Below are 13,834 nucleotides of genomic sequence, written 5' to 3' on the forward strand. Positions count from 1 at the left end.
TTTGTGAAGCATCTATTCAATTTAACAAGATAAAACCAAAACATCCTGTTCCTAGCGGAGAATTGTATGGCTGGGCAGTGATAAACTGTTCGTGGCTTGAATGTCTAAATGCAAGCAATTATTCCATTTTTCACAACAGATGCTTGCTATTTTGTGGCCTCTCCAAATACACTTCATGACCAGTCATCATTATTTGTTGTGGAAGTTTTGGATATAGTTTAAAATTAAAACCAAGTATACTGTCACTGCAGATGCTTCTAAGTATGGGTGCAATTGATGTTCTGTTTTGCTATGTGGGAAGTCATAGAAGGGAAGTCTGAACTTGTACTTGCATGTTTATTTTCCTTTTTCTCCCCTAAAGGTGCTTCTGTGTGGAATGCAAGAAATTGATTTGAACGACTGGCAGAGGCATACCATTTACCGGCACTATACCAGGACCAGCAGACAGATAGTATGGTTCTGGCAGGTTTGTCGACTTTGTTTTATTCTCAGACCACCAGAAGTTACAGAGACCAGCTACAGCTTAGTAAACAATAGTCAGAATTATTGAACAGATCTGTAGTGTGTAAATATAAATTGTTAGTGCTAATCCAGCTATTGATAACGGTCATGTAATTTGTTAATCTATGGATGATGATAATGTGAAAATCTGAGTATCAAATCTATACCTAAATGCTTACTTCAATTATTATTTTTCAGTTTGTGAAAGAGATAGATAATGAGAAGAGAATGAGACTCTTGCAGTTTGTTACTGGAACATGCAGATTACCAGTGGGAGGATTTGCTGACCTCATGGGTATGCATTAATAATCCCTCTAATGCATTAGCTATTTTTTTTTTTAAGAGTTATATGTTTATGGACATTTTTAAAGAATTTCATATTAATGTTGTTTTGTAAGTCCTGCATATACTTGAGCTATGATGGAAAAAGGGATGGAGGGAATGTTTACACCTGTTGGTACCGTACCGAGGTGCAAAATCACTTCAAATTTATGCATTTCACCACATGCATACTTTGATCTAGGCCGAGTTGTATAGTGAAAGACAGAAGTCTCTTTTCTGTGCGAGTAATGGTAATCCTGTGTGTAAGCCTTTCATACTTCACTTGTAATGTATGACCTACCGATACAAAGGTAGCTAGACCTATGCCTTGTTTATTTGAATTTGTTACAGGGAGCAACGGACCCCAAAAATTTTGTGTTGAAAAAGTTGGAAAGGAAAACTGGTTACCTAGAAGTCATACCTGGTGAGTATGTAACAAATCAAGAGTATTACTATTGTTCTGTTCTTGCCGACAACAATCGATGTGGAGATTTTAGTAAATGGGTAATATACTTAAATGGCTGAGACTGTGTGAAAGCAAACACCGAGTTACACCAATAAACTCTGTTGTTGAGTAATAGCTGAACTTCTGAAAAACTCTTGTGGCGTGGAGTAGACCTCATTGTAAGTTCTATGGATTTGTGTATTACTGAAAATTTAAAGTACTAAACAGTACTGTCTAAAGAGGTTGGGATTGATCTTTTGTTATCGCTGTGCTCTATCTTGATAAGTGAAGTAGCCACATTCACACTCCCTCTTCCACAGAGAAAAGGGAGCTTCTACTCAGTGCCTCAGGTGTAGTAGTGGTTAGTAAAAACACACAAATTCAAAATTTCAAATGTGACTGATGACTCTGGTTAACCAACTAGGAAAAGTTAGTGAAACTTCTTACCAAGTACACTGCATTTCTAGAAAACTATCACTGTTCAACTGCTTGAACTCTAACTTGCTCTCAGGAATATAAAACTTCATGTCAGTAGTCAGCTCTTCACAGGGTTTAAATTCAGGTATCCATCTACACAGCAAAAAATTTAATTACCCATATTCATAATGGATTTTTTTTTTGTGATGGTTTAATTACTTTTCAGTACTCAAGTTTTTCCTTTATTTTCAGTTTCAATCGCTTAGACCTTCCACCCTATAAGAATTACGAGCAGCTGAAGGAAAAGCTGTTGTTTGCAATTGAAGAAACAGAAGGATTTGGGCAAGAATAGCTAAAAATTTGCACCTTGAAGAACGTGAACTCAACACGATGTATGTTCTTCACTACTTCTGCTTGTTGCACACTTCATTGTAAAGTAGACTTGACTCGGATTTATTTAACAATACTAATGTGTAAGTAAATGGATGTTATCCTGAGGTTTTATCCACATTAACTCTGGATTTCTACTGAGCACTTTCAGAAATCAAATGAGCAATCAGATATGGCTACAAATGAATTATGACCGAAGTAGAGGTTTAATGCAGCTTTGGGCTCTGCTTTGTTTTACCATTCATTAATTAGAATGTGTCCTTAATGACTGACAGATTTTTTAACAATAGTTTTGTCTTTCCTTTTTAGTAGCATTTTTTGCTACTGATGCACTGGGAAGTTCATTGGTAGCTGCAGTGCTGCAGCATCATCATAGGCCTCTTCGCAGCAGCGTTACTCGAGCCAGCTCATAACCATCCTCTGCGTACGTGAGCAAATTCATTGCTTCAGCTCTTTTTTCCTAACTCAAGTGTGGCCAGACTGTTTTTTCCCCGCCTGGAGTCTGCTCACGTGCCAGCTGGACTCAAGCTGCTGTTAAGGGGATGTCAAACTGTGGCACAAATCCAGGGCATAGCTTTGCTTTGTTTTTTCCCAATCCTGCTAATTTCAGCAAAATAGACACCCGCCCAAAGTTGTTGGAACATTTCTGTGTGCCCTCAGAAGAATTCTGATCTTTTTCTGTGTAACACATTTAACTTTTAAATCGATGTTAACACTGTGGTACTTCACTTGTCTCGCAAAAGACAAGACCACCTGGGATTGCACTGATTCCATTTAGATTCCCGTTTGCAGATGGATGTTTCTTGTCAAAAGTGTTAATGGACATTATTCTCAGTGTTATTCTCACATGTTGCAGTCAGTTTGCTCTGAAGACTTTATTGGGTTCTGAGGAAGAGGTACAAAACAACTGGAGTCAGAAAATAAGACTACTTACCATTTTTGCTGATGAACTGATAGGTGATCCTGGCTAAGACTAAGAGGATCAGAAAGTTCAGACACAGATTATAGATTTTTGAAAAGCTGGAGCACCAGTAAATAGTTCTATAAAGACTGAAACTAAAGTTTTTGGGGAAGGTTTCTAAGCTATTTCACCCTAAGCTGCTTCTAGCTAGTAACTTTTGTAGTGAGTTCCTATTGGATTGATGACATCTTTTACTTCCTTTTAGAATCTGTTAATACTCAGTTATCTTCTGGTTTACAATAACATTTTGCATTTTACTCCTCCTTTAGACTGAATGCACTTTTTGGGTATGGTCAGCTCTTTCCCTGTCTGAAGGGAGGAAAGCAAACTTCCACAAGACGAGCTGTTAGCCATAGCGAGACGTGACACTTGAAATAGCATGTAGCACATCTTAAAGCATAACCACAGCTCAAAGCGTGGGGGCAGGAGCTGGTTTTAAGAGGCTTCTAGATACCGGAGCTGAAACAGGACAGTGGGAAACTGTAAAACTGAATTTCCAGTCTTGAAAAGACTGTTTCTTTCCTGCTGTTCCTTCTGTCTAAACTGTAAGAGGGAAGGACCGAATCAGGCCCAAGAAGAACAAAGATACTTCAGTTTTTAACTGACTTCGAGGGTTTTTCAGGTCATCCAGAGTGATATGTGCTTATTGGAAGGCAGGATGCTTAGACTTTACTGGCTCTTTTGCCGTGCGTCTTCTAAGAAAGGCGTGGAGAAGAGTTTCTGACGATACGGAAATGACCCTCTTTCACAGTTTCAGTGATGGTGAGAACTAACCTGACCTCATGGTTTTAGTAGGAGGAAAATCTGCCAACTTCAAAACACTTGATGGATATATTACAGTATACAGCTCATGAGGAATAAAAAAGCCTTATAAATATCTTCTGTTTATATTAATTCTTACAATGAAATGAAGTTATCTAACATATTTACAAGAGAAATTAAATTAAGCAAGATAATGCAAGATTAAGCTATGAAAAATACTCTGTGTTCTGCATAATGCTTTATGATTCATGTAGGGAACCTAGAAATATTGTTAATGTATAAATATCACCCAAAAGGCTTTCAGCCCTATATTTTTAAAATAAAGAATAGTTATAATTGAAATAGCCTTAGCCCTAGTTCTATAGGGTACGGCTGTTTAATATTTTTATGGTTGAAATGTTTAGTTCAGGAAAAAGGTAAATGCTTGTATATATTTTTGCAGTCTGGAATTCCACTTACTCCATTTTTCTTTCTTTAATTTAAATGGCATGTTTATATGTCTTTTCTGCTGTATTAGGGTGGGAAAAGAGGGCTGGACATCCCAAGCACCAGATGTGGTTTTAAAATATTGCAAATAAAGACTTCATTGGGCGGAGGGGAATAATCTGTGAAACATTTGATTTGGCCAAAATATAAGAACTTTAAAGCAACTTTACTGTGTTAAATTGGCAATATTTCTGAAGCCAGAGGTGAAGATTACGTAGGCGTTTTACTTCGTCAGCATTGTGAATGCTAACAAATCTGTTAATTTTTTACAGCATGTTGTGTAGAAATAAAAAGGCATTAATATAAGCCACTGGTGCACTTTTCTGTTCTTTGTGGGGATCTGGTGAAAACAACACATGGATGAGCCCACAGCATCTGGTATCCCAGATAATAGGTTGTCGTGAATTGAGTGTCAAGTAAGATTTTCAGCAGAGATTAATTTGTCTCCCACTACTTCAGCCGATTTAGCAGCCTGAGCTGCGTAAATTCATAGTATGTCACAAATGTATATTCATGTGCAACTGTCAATTGATCCTAATTTTCAAGTATTAAAATAACTTTTATTTAGAATTTTGCCTTACGAGATGACATGAGAAAATGAAATGCTGAGCCGCTGATCTAAGAGTTAATGAAGCCTTATTGTTCTGGGTAGCTCAGGAAATGTTAATATACTAATGAAATGCACAGCAAACGCGTCATGTCTTCATCTGATCTAGTATGGAAGTTGGGGTTTTTTTTAATCCAGTTGCTTGTGTTTTGGGAAAAAAAAAAGCTTTTTTTATTATTCTGAGAAAAAGTAAAACAAAATGCTTGTTTAATTTTTTTTTTGTTTGCATTTTTATTACATGCTGCACTGGATCTGTAATCTCAATTTTCTCTGTTATATTGGTATCTCCAGCCCCCTTTTTGTGGTGTCTTTTAATTTTCTTCAACAATCACTGTTTGTGTGTATATGTGCTCTAGTGAACTCGTATATAAACTGGGATCAGCAGCACTGGATTGTAAAATACTGTACTGAAATTCATTGTTGAAATTTCCTTGCATTGTAATTTCAAATACTCAGGTAACTGTAACAGTATCTCAGTAAGTCAAATACTTTTATAAAACTACTTAAAGAGCTGGTAGTCTCGTCGTTATTCCTTCTGTGTTACAAACATCCGTGTGCAAATAAACTGTCTGCCGGTCCGAGGGTGAGGGGTTCGGCTGTCGGAAGTTGTCTTCCTAGCAGAGCTGTTTAGGAAAGTTTCTTTCCTGAGACCTCTTCTGCCATTGATCGCATTGGAAATTCATTAGGAGATTTCAGACACGGCTGCCTCTGTGACTGGTTAGAAACCGCAGATAAAACAATTCCTGAATCTTTAGATCTCGTGGTCCTGGGGATGCTGCCCCACAGAGACCGTGAGGCTGCTGCTCTGTTAGTGGCGGGCCTTGAGAGAGGTTCTGCAGGAGCCACAGCTTTAACATTTTCTTCTACCACTACAGCAGCAATGAGAAATGAGGTATGACTGTGCAAGTTTGTGACGTCTTTTCTGTTCAGGAATGACAGGGTGATGGGAAGGAGGGGAACAAAAACTCAGATGAGACTGACCAGCCTTGTGGTTACCCTGATCCTCCCCCTTGAAGGAAGAAGTGGTGTTTGCATTCTTCCCATCGTCAGGAACCTCTCCTGATGGCCTGGAGCAGTCGCAGATAATTGAGGTCGGCTTTACAGCGACATCGGCCAGCTCCCTCGGCGCTCATGGGCACCTTCCCTCAGGTCCTGTGAACTTGTTCATGTCCAGGTTGTTCGAATGTTCCCCAAAAGCCGGCTCCTCCACTGAGGGCGATCTTCCTTGCTGCAGCCCTTCCCACTGCGCTTTCGCTCAGCTTGCTGTCCCGCACGTTCACACGGGCTCGGTTAATACAATTTTGTTAGCAGCAGCAAATCCCAAGTGTGCCTGCCTTATGCCAAGTAAATACGTGCAATAAGGATTGCCTTTTCTCTGCAGCAGGGGAGGTTAGTTTTGAGTTGCTTCCTCTGTGCTTTGGATGAAATCACTGAAAAGTGTCCTAGGAAGTTGTGTAAACCCCAAATTTGATGCTGTTTTCAGTTAGTACAGCCTGTTTAGGTTAAACAAAACCTCGTTTGGGTTTGGTCTCTGGTGGCAGCTGTGCGCTGCTACCTATTGAGCAAATCTTGTCACCCTTGGTGCTACTAGAAGTTGAAGCAGTCCATGGTAAAGTGACTCTGCAGCCAAGCTTTAAAACTTACTGCTGGACTGCTAAGAGAGTGGAATTTACATTAGTGGATATTTACAGCTCTACAACCTAATTAGACACCAGCCCTATCTCACGGACCCTAAGGAAGGATTTGTCCCTGATCTCGGAAGCTGCCTGATCCCCTCTGCTCTCGACCCGTCACCTCTACAGGAGCGCACAAGCAGTGGCGTTTGGAGCAGAAAGCAGCGGAAGGACCAGTGAGCTCATCTGCCCTGTCAAATCCTGGTTTTCAGAGTATCTTGGAGAAGAAAAAAAAAAATGGAAAATACTTCACGAGGTCGTGTTTCTACGTTTTACCCAACACCATCTGCTTCCTCTAAAGGGCGCGAGGAGCCGAGCGCGTTGCCTGCTTGCAGGGTGGCAGTGCTGACAGCAGCAACCTTCAGTGCGGAGAACGGGTTCCAGAGGGGCCCAAGCACCGAGCGCCGCTACCGTGCGTGTGCGCGGTACCAGCCGCGGCACAGCGCGCTGCGCCGTCCTGCCTTCAGCACAGCGGCCGCCCCCGCCCCCGTGCCGCGGCGGGCTGAGCGCCGGTCCCTGCCCTGCCCCGCCCCGGGGCCTGAGCTCGGGGGGCCTGCGAGGGCCCCACCCGCCCCGCTGCTCCGGCTGCGCGCTGCCCGCGGGCGGCGGCGGGGCCCGGGCGGGGCCGCTCATTGTCCCGGCGGCTCCCGAGGCCGCTGCGGCCTCTCGGAGCGGGGGCGCCGCCGCTTCGTTTGGGGGTGAAGCTGGGGGGGGGGCACTAAGGGCGGGGCCGGGCCCTGAGGCGATGGCGGCCGCGGGCCGAGTGCTTCCGGGGCAGGGGGAGCCCGCCCCGCCCCGCTCCCCCCCGCGGATTGGCGGAGCCGGCGGCGCATGCGCGCGGAGCCGTGACCGGGCGGAGAGGCGGCGGCTCAAGATGGTGGGTGAGGCGGCGGCGGCGGCGGGGCCTGGGGGCGGCCCGGGGCCTCGGCTGCACCGCGGGGCCCGGCCGGGGGCGGCGAGTCCCCTCCGCTCCGCTCCGGCGCTGCCCCGGGGCCGGGCGGGGGGTCCCGGTGCCGCCTCTGCCGCACGGCCCTCGGGGGGCTCCGGCCTGGGAAACGCCCGGCGAGCGCAGAGCGAGGCGGGGGCCCGGCGCTAGGCCGGGGGCAGCCCCCCCCCCCCCCCCCGGCGAGTGCCCGGGCCGTCCGGTGCCCGCAGCGGGTAGCAGCGGGACGCGGGTCCTCTCGCCCCTCCCTGCTTTGCTTGGGACGCGCGCAGGGCTCGGCGCGGCCCGGTTTGGATTAACGGGCGCCCGGGGTGCCCCGCAGGGGCGGCACCGAGCCCAGCCCGCCCGTAGCCCCCCGTTAATTCTGCCGGGCGCTGGAACGCGCCGTGTGGCGGCAGGGCCGGAGGCGCTCAGGGGAAGGCTCCGGCTTCGCGTTTCTCCTGGCAACCGGGCCGCGATTCCTAAAGCTGAAAGCAGTCGGGGGAAGAGACCGGTTTGAGACAAGTGGCCGTTTAACGTTCTGCGGAACCTGGGACGGATTTGTTTTATCGTAATTGCAGTGGAGGTTGCTTCCTGTTCGAGTGTGTTGTTGGCTAGCGCATAGTCATGAAACTGGGGATCAAAACATGAGGAAAAACTTCTGAAGAAATACATACTGACTGACGTTATAGATGGAAACTTGAAATGGTCTAATAAGTTTTTTTTAAGCAAACCCAGGAATGAAAGCTTTGTAGATGAAAACAGGAAGATAAAGGCTACAGTTGTATGTACAGCAAAGGTTATAAAAGAACAGATTGGTGACGAGGGAGTATTTATTCTCCTTTTTCAGAGTGCATCTCTCCTCCGTATACTATCTCTTGTGGTTATTCAGCCCCTTATTAAGAGAGTTTTTGTTTGCTTCACAAGTTACATATATAATATTATCTATCATATATAAATATATAATTTTTTTCACCAGCTGGCCTGGTGGGTTGAGCTGGCTTGCGGAGGTATTGGTCGAGCGCCAGAGCTGGCGCGTGTGGTGGGGAGTAAGAGCAGGAGGAGCAAGACCTTCCCGTGTTACCAGCAGCGAGCTGTTAGAGCAGATCGCCTCACCTCGCGAGTTAGGTTATCTGTTGGTTGTTAGAAGAAATTAAAAAATGGTGTTGTTCTGTGTGGATGTTTCTTTGCATTCAAGTAGGTTTGTTAAGGTCCAACGAAGGACAGCATTTAACGGATCAGGACTGAAGTATTGCCAGTAAGAAGTCAGGAAATTATTTCAGACTTAACAGCGTGCCACCAAATTTCTCTCGGCATTTGCACACCCTGTAGTTTGCTCTTTGTTTCACCTCCCTTGTCTTCCATTTGAAAACAGCCCAGTGTTCAGAAATAAGAGCTTTGTTGAAAAGACTTGACTTTTTCTATGCTGGATAAGAGAGAAAAACTCTGCTTCATAAAGACAAGCTCAGGTGGTGCCATCTCTTGTCAGCAACAGCTGGTGGTACTCCAAGCTACTTTACGCTACAGCGCTCCGCAGAAAGCTCGCTGGTGGTTCCGAGGCTGAGGCCGTGGTGCTGTGCTGGGACAAGCCCTCTTCCCGGGGAGCAGGGCCTGTAGCGTGACTGCGCTCCTCCGCGGCGGGAGGGTTACTCGCAGCGCTGAAGAAGCGCAGCCGTCTTGGCCAAAGGCCAAACAGGTCTTGCCTTGCCTGAGCTCAGGCGATTCCTGTCTCCCCTCCTAGACCCTTTCTGCGGGACTCTGCCTTGCAGGGTCTGAAAGATGCTGCGTGTCTCTGTTTCCTTTAATGGGAATAAAACATGCCAAATAGTCACCCAGCTGTGGGAAGCAGCTCAGGTGCTGAGGTGCTATGACCCTGTTGGAGAACCTGTAGTTAAATTTTGTCTTGTAGCAATGGAAGTTGTGCTGCAGGGTTTGAAAGCTCTTCTGAAGCTGATGGTGATTTTTACAGAGAAGACACAGAGATACTGCCTTGGCCTTCAGTTTTCATTTTTCCTTTTTTTTTAAGTTGATTTTGCAAAGTTGTAGATTATTGTTAGTGGTTATAATCTTGTAGCTATCCCAGCACGAGTCGTAATTATAAATAAATAGCATTTATTCATTGTTTTTCCCCTTGCTTTTCTTGTTTGCAATTGCTCTTAGCATTCATTTGATAAAAGGGAAGGTAGTCTTGCACCCAGAATGTACCTTTTTCTACTTTTTTCGTAAATTCCATGTATATTTTCATACGTGATTTTTGCGCGACACCTAAACTGTAGCAGTCTGAGCAGTCCTCCAGTTGCAAGCCTACAGTAAGGAACTGATGCGGGAGGTTGTGGGAGGGCTGGGGAGGAGGAGGGAGGGAAGGAAGGATCAGAGGGGAGTTCCAAGTTTCTGCAAGATTATAATCACAAATGGGTGAAGAGGAAAGACAGACGGAAAGCAACTGAAAAGGTTGTGCAAAAAAGGTAGCACCGAAATACAGACGCTTTGCTGTGCGGAACAGTGTGGGTGGTATCTGTTGGAATCAGCTTTGCACAGCTTTGTTTTCAGATACATTATTACAAAGCTTTGGTGGAAGGCAAACAGCGGCTCTAATCTTCTATCAATTTGTGCTTCCTCTGTTTGCAGGCTGAGGTGGAAGAAACACTGAAGCGAATTCAGAGCCAGAAAGGAGTGCAAGGAATCATTGTTGTCAATTCTGAAGGTACTGTGGTGTTTTCTGAGGTGTAACTTGCTCTATACATGCACTTTAAGGACTATGGATTGTACTACTTGCGTTTAGATTACAGTCTGTCTTTAGCAAAGCTTTTCCTGTGGCCAAAGCAGATAGACAGCAGTTAGGCTACAAGAGAAAACTGGATTCCCATTTCTGCTTTTCTGCAAGCTCACTTTATTATTTTAGGAAATAAATGAACTGCAAAAGCTTAGAAATATTTGAGTTATGCCAGTGTTTGAGACTGCGTTCTGTCAAAGCCTTTATCGGTAGCACTAAAAGCTCTCATGACATCTGAAATCTTGGTGCTGTGCGTGTCCAGGACGCCGCTGTCTGGGCAGACTCGAGTAGCGTAGCAGCCGTCTCGTGCTCATGGCCTCGTGACGCTCATACGCTAGTTCTCCCTTCGGAGTCGTTGAAGGGTCTGGCAGAGCAGACTTGTTCAGAGCACTCTACATACACTGTGAGGAGCCCAACTTCTTAAAATTGTATGATTATCAATTTACATTGAAAATTTCCTAGAAATAATCCTTAGGAAAGATGACGGATAATAGCTATATATGAATATATGGAAGAACAGACCATTGCGTACCTGCATGCAGCTTGTGTTCTGCTCGCTGCTTTTTCATGATGGTGAATAATGGGTTGTGCTCCCCAGGCTGAAGCTGCGCTTATGTGAACATACACCTGCAGCATTTTTTTCTGCCATGTCCGTATCTGGTAGTTGGCTGCTGCATTGTTCTGACACGTGAGCTGAATTTTGGCTGGCTTTTTGTGGGAAAACGTATCTAATGGGTGGCAGAAGTATAAGGGAGGGAAAGCTCTGGCCAAACAGTGTCAGCGTGTCCGTCCTCTCAGCTGGTGCACAGGAATTGAACCGGGGACCTCGAAGGACTGCGTCAGCTGCCACGGCTGAACGTTGGAGCCTCAGCTTTGGAACTGTGGGATGCAGCAGCTGATGTCCTGATGTCCTCTATAATCAACACCGATCCCAGCCTAGCTTACTTGAGTGTCACTGAACTGTGGTGTTCAGGAGCCTTTCTGAAAGGAAAAGCTGTCCCCAGTCAGGAGAACAGAATTGAAACATTGGTATTTCCTCTACTCCCCCACCCCAGATACTTATTTTTGTTATTATTTATTTCTATATAGAAATCTCATAAATAAACAAATAAATGAAAAAGAGCACTGATGCTACTAGAGGTAAGCGGTTCTTCTCGCCTACACCTGTGGTTCCAGATCTTAGCCTTTCCACATCTTATTTCCGCTTATGTTCTTCTTTTAAGACTCTAAAAAGAACACGCTTGTAATCCCTGGTGTAGCGACGTCTGCTTAGGTTAAATGGACACCCCAGTCGGACCTGATGCTGCCCAAGGCGGAGTTAGTTGGGGGGTTTTGTTGCTGACCCTTGCTGTCCCCTGTTTCTCGCAGGTATTCCTATCAAAAGCACTATGGACAACTCCACGACGATTCAGTATGCAGGCCTGATGCACAGCTTCATCATGAAGGCAAGGAGCACCGTGCGAGACATTGATCCCCAGAATGACCTCACGTTCCTGCGGATCCGCTCCAAGAAAAACGAAATCATGGTTGCACCAGGTAAAAGTGAGTGGGGTGAAAGCAGGCGTCAGGAGATCCAGCAGAATTCTTTTCTTGCAAGACTGAGGCCGTCAGGCTGGGAGGAAAGCTCTACCTGCCGCTTTTATTCGTATCATATAATCTCCCCTTTTCCAAGAAGCTGTTCTGCTTTTTTCAGAGTCGAAAGCTTTTATCGTTGACCTAAGCTTGCTTTTTCACATTGGATTGTGGGAAATCACTTTCCTCATTTCATGTTGATCAAAGTAGAAAGTGTTAAATAGTGTTTGAGAGCGTGTTGCAGCCTCTCATGCTTTGCATTTTTCAGTGTAAAACCAGAAGAGTTGGAAAGGAATAGGTCTTGAGAGCAATTTCAGTTCAGCACTGTAGACTAAGCAATAAAGCAAAACAGTCTAATAAATTTTCCAGTTCAGAGAAAAGTAACAGAGCATACCGTAGCTGTAATCATGAGTCGTAGAATATAGCAGCCGCGACCTCCTTTTCAGGAAACATCCTCAGTATTTCATCAAATTATGAAACGGGAAGCAGTGAGATACATATGGTTCCCTAATGTGGCAGGAACTCAGCTTTGTTCCTTGATACTGCATCGGCTCCGTGGTGGGCTTGTGCCGATGGAGAGGCAAAGGAGGGGATGCAGTCGCAGTAGACTGCTCCGCAGGGACTGGTCAGGGCAGATTGTAAGACGGGCTCTGGGGCTTATGCTGAGGCAGCCTCTGATTTCCATATGAAGGATGAAAAGCGAGGAATAACCATTGCTCCAGAAAAACGGAGTTACAGCCGCTGCAGCCCAGCAGTCTGCCTGCGAGATAAGGGAAATCACTGTCCTGCGCCACCTATTTCGATTCCATCCTTGCATGTGCCAGTTACTAGTGTTTCCTGGGCACATACTGAGTTAAATTCAATTGGCTTCGAGTGTGCACTTTCTAAAGCTGAGACTTTCTCACTAAGGCTCATAGAAATAAGTGATCTGACATGCTGAGCCTATTTTGCTCATTGAGAATGAATGTCAGGACTCTACAGTTCCCACAGTGTATCACTGAGAGGTGAAAAAATGTTGAAATTTACTGGTGCTGTGAACAAATTATTCTTTCATATCATGCTGATATTTTTTTTTTTTTCCAGATAAAGACTATTTCCTGATTGTCATCCAGAATCCAACTGAATGATTACACTGACTTGGTCTGGTTTTTTCCCTTTGCCTGACTGTTTTTTTAATTTAATGGTGAAGAATAGAGCATTAGTGTTAACTCTGCTGTGCCACTTCAGTAATGTCTGGAAAAACAAAAGCAGGTGTTTTTGTTGTTTACAAACAGGAAAAGTGGCTGCTTTTTTTTTTTTTTTTTTTGTATCACAAGTTGTTTTGAGGAGGGGTTGGTGAATTAGAATCAGGCAGTAAAAAATGCAACAGATTCTTTTAATAGTTAAGAAGATAATATAATATTCTAATAATGTTCTAAAAAAGACTATCCTTTGTATGTTTCCATGCTTCTGTCACCACTACTTGAGATACGCTTTTATGCTATTACTTTTGAATGACTGTAAATATGGAACTCGCCTGTCCTCTACTTCTGTCTCTGTTGGTTTTACAAGTTACTTTGAAGAAGTCTGACCACATCAAATTAAAAAGTGTCATCACTGACTGGTTTTGTCTTACGTGTTTTCCTTCTGAAGATTTTAATTATTCTTATGATCAATTGAGTTTTTCTTCAAAAAATAGAACCTTCCTAGGACTATTTTTACTCATCTGTTGCTTTCTCTAAACAAGGATTTAGTCTAAGTGCATGTGCCATGTACTCATAATTGCCTTGTACGTTGGAGCATTTTCCTACCACTTCCCTTCTGTTTCAGAGGAGTGTTGGGGCTAAGTAAGGCCATCAAGACTGCCTGATGGAGCGCTCGTGCTATCACAATTCAGTAGCCAATTTGATCTGGTATCTTCCTTTGGTAATTTTTTATTGATGGCCATTAAGGACAAAAAAAAAAAGGTTATCAGGTTCCTCCAAAATAATAAAGGGGTTATTTCTGTAGCCTTGAAAGAGCCTC

At 44.3% G+C, this 13,834-nt stretch overlaps 2 protein-coding genes across 5 annotated transcripts in view; both read left to right on the top strand.

Annotated features, from left to right (window-relative positions):
- Nucleotides 1-5,394, top strand: part of ITCH (itchy E3 ubiquitin protein ligase) — a 64,514-nt gene extending 59,120 nt beyond the window's left edge. For 2 of the 3 annotated variants that reach the window (XM_075721436.1, XM_075721435.1), the window contains 4 exons: nucleotides 362-466; nucleotides 700-796; nucleotides 1,174-1,246; nucleotides 1,937-5,394. In XM_075721436.1, coding sequence (XP_075577551.1) covers nucleotides 362-466; nucleotides 700-796; nucleotides 1,174-1,246; nucleotides 1,937-2,036 — 375 coding nt within the window. In that variant the 3' untranslated portion in view covers nucleotides 2,037-5,394. The remainder of the gene's footprint in view (nucleotides 1-361; nucleotides 467-699; nucleotides 797-1,173; nucleotides 1,247-1,936) is intronic. The other variant, XM_075721434.1, reaches the window with a different exon arrangement.
- Nucleotides 5,395-7,407: 2,013 nt separating this feature from the next.
- DYNLRB1 (dynein light chain roadblock-type 1) lies at nucleotides 7,408-13,430 on the top strand. 2 transcript variants are annotated; one of them, XM_075721256.1, is made up of 4 exons: nucleotides 7,408-7,440; nucleotides 10,114-10,189; nucleotides 11,627-11,794; nucleotides 12,914-13,430. In XM_075721256.1, the coding sequence occupies exons 1-4, from the start codon at nucleotides 7,438-7,440 to the stop codon at nucleotides 12,955-12,957; spliced, it is 291 nt and encodes a 96-aa protein (XP_075577371.1). In that variant the 5' UTR covers nucleotides 7,408-7,437; the 3' UTR covers nucleotides 12,958-13,430. The 2 variants fall into 2 exon arrangements, with proteins under 2 accessions (XP_075577371.1, XP_075577369.1); XM_075721254.1 differs by lacking the exon at nucleotides 12,914-13,430 and having other exon boundaries at nucleotides 11,627-12,903.
- Nucleotides 13,431-13,834: the final 404 nt, after the last annotated feature.

Source organism: Pelecanus crispus, chromosome 14 (genome assembly GCF_030463565.1).
Source record: "Pelecanus crispus isolate bPelCri1 chromosome 14, bPelCri1.pri, whole genome shotgun sequence".
NCBI classification, from domain to species: Eukaryota; Metazoa; Chordata; class Aves; order Pelecaniformes; family Pelecanidae; genus Pelecanus; species Pelecanus crispus.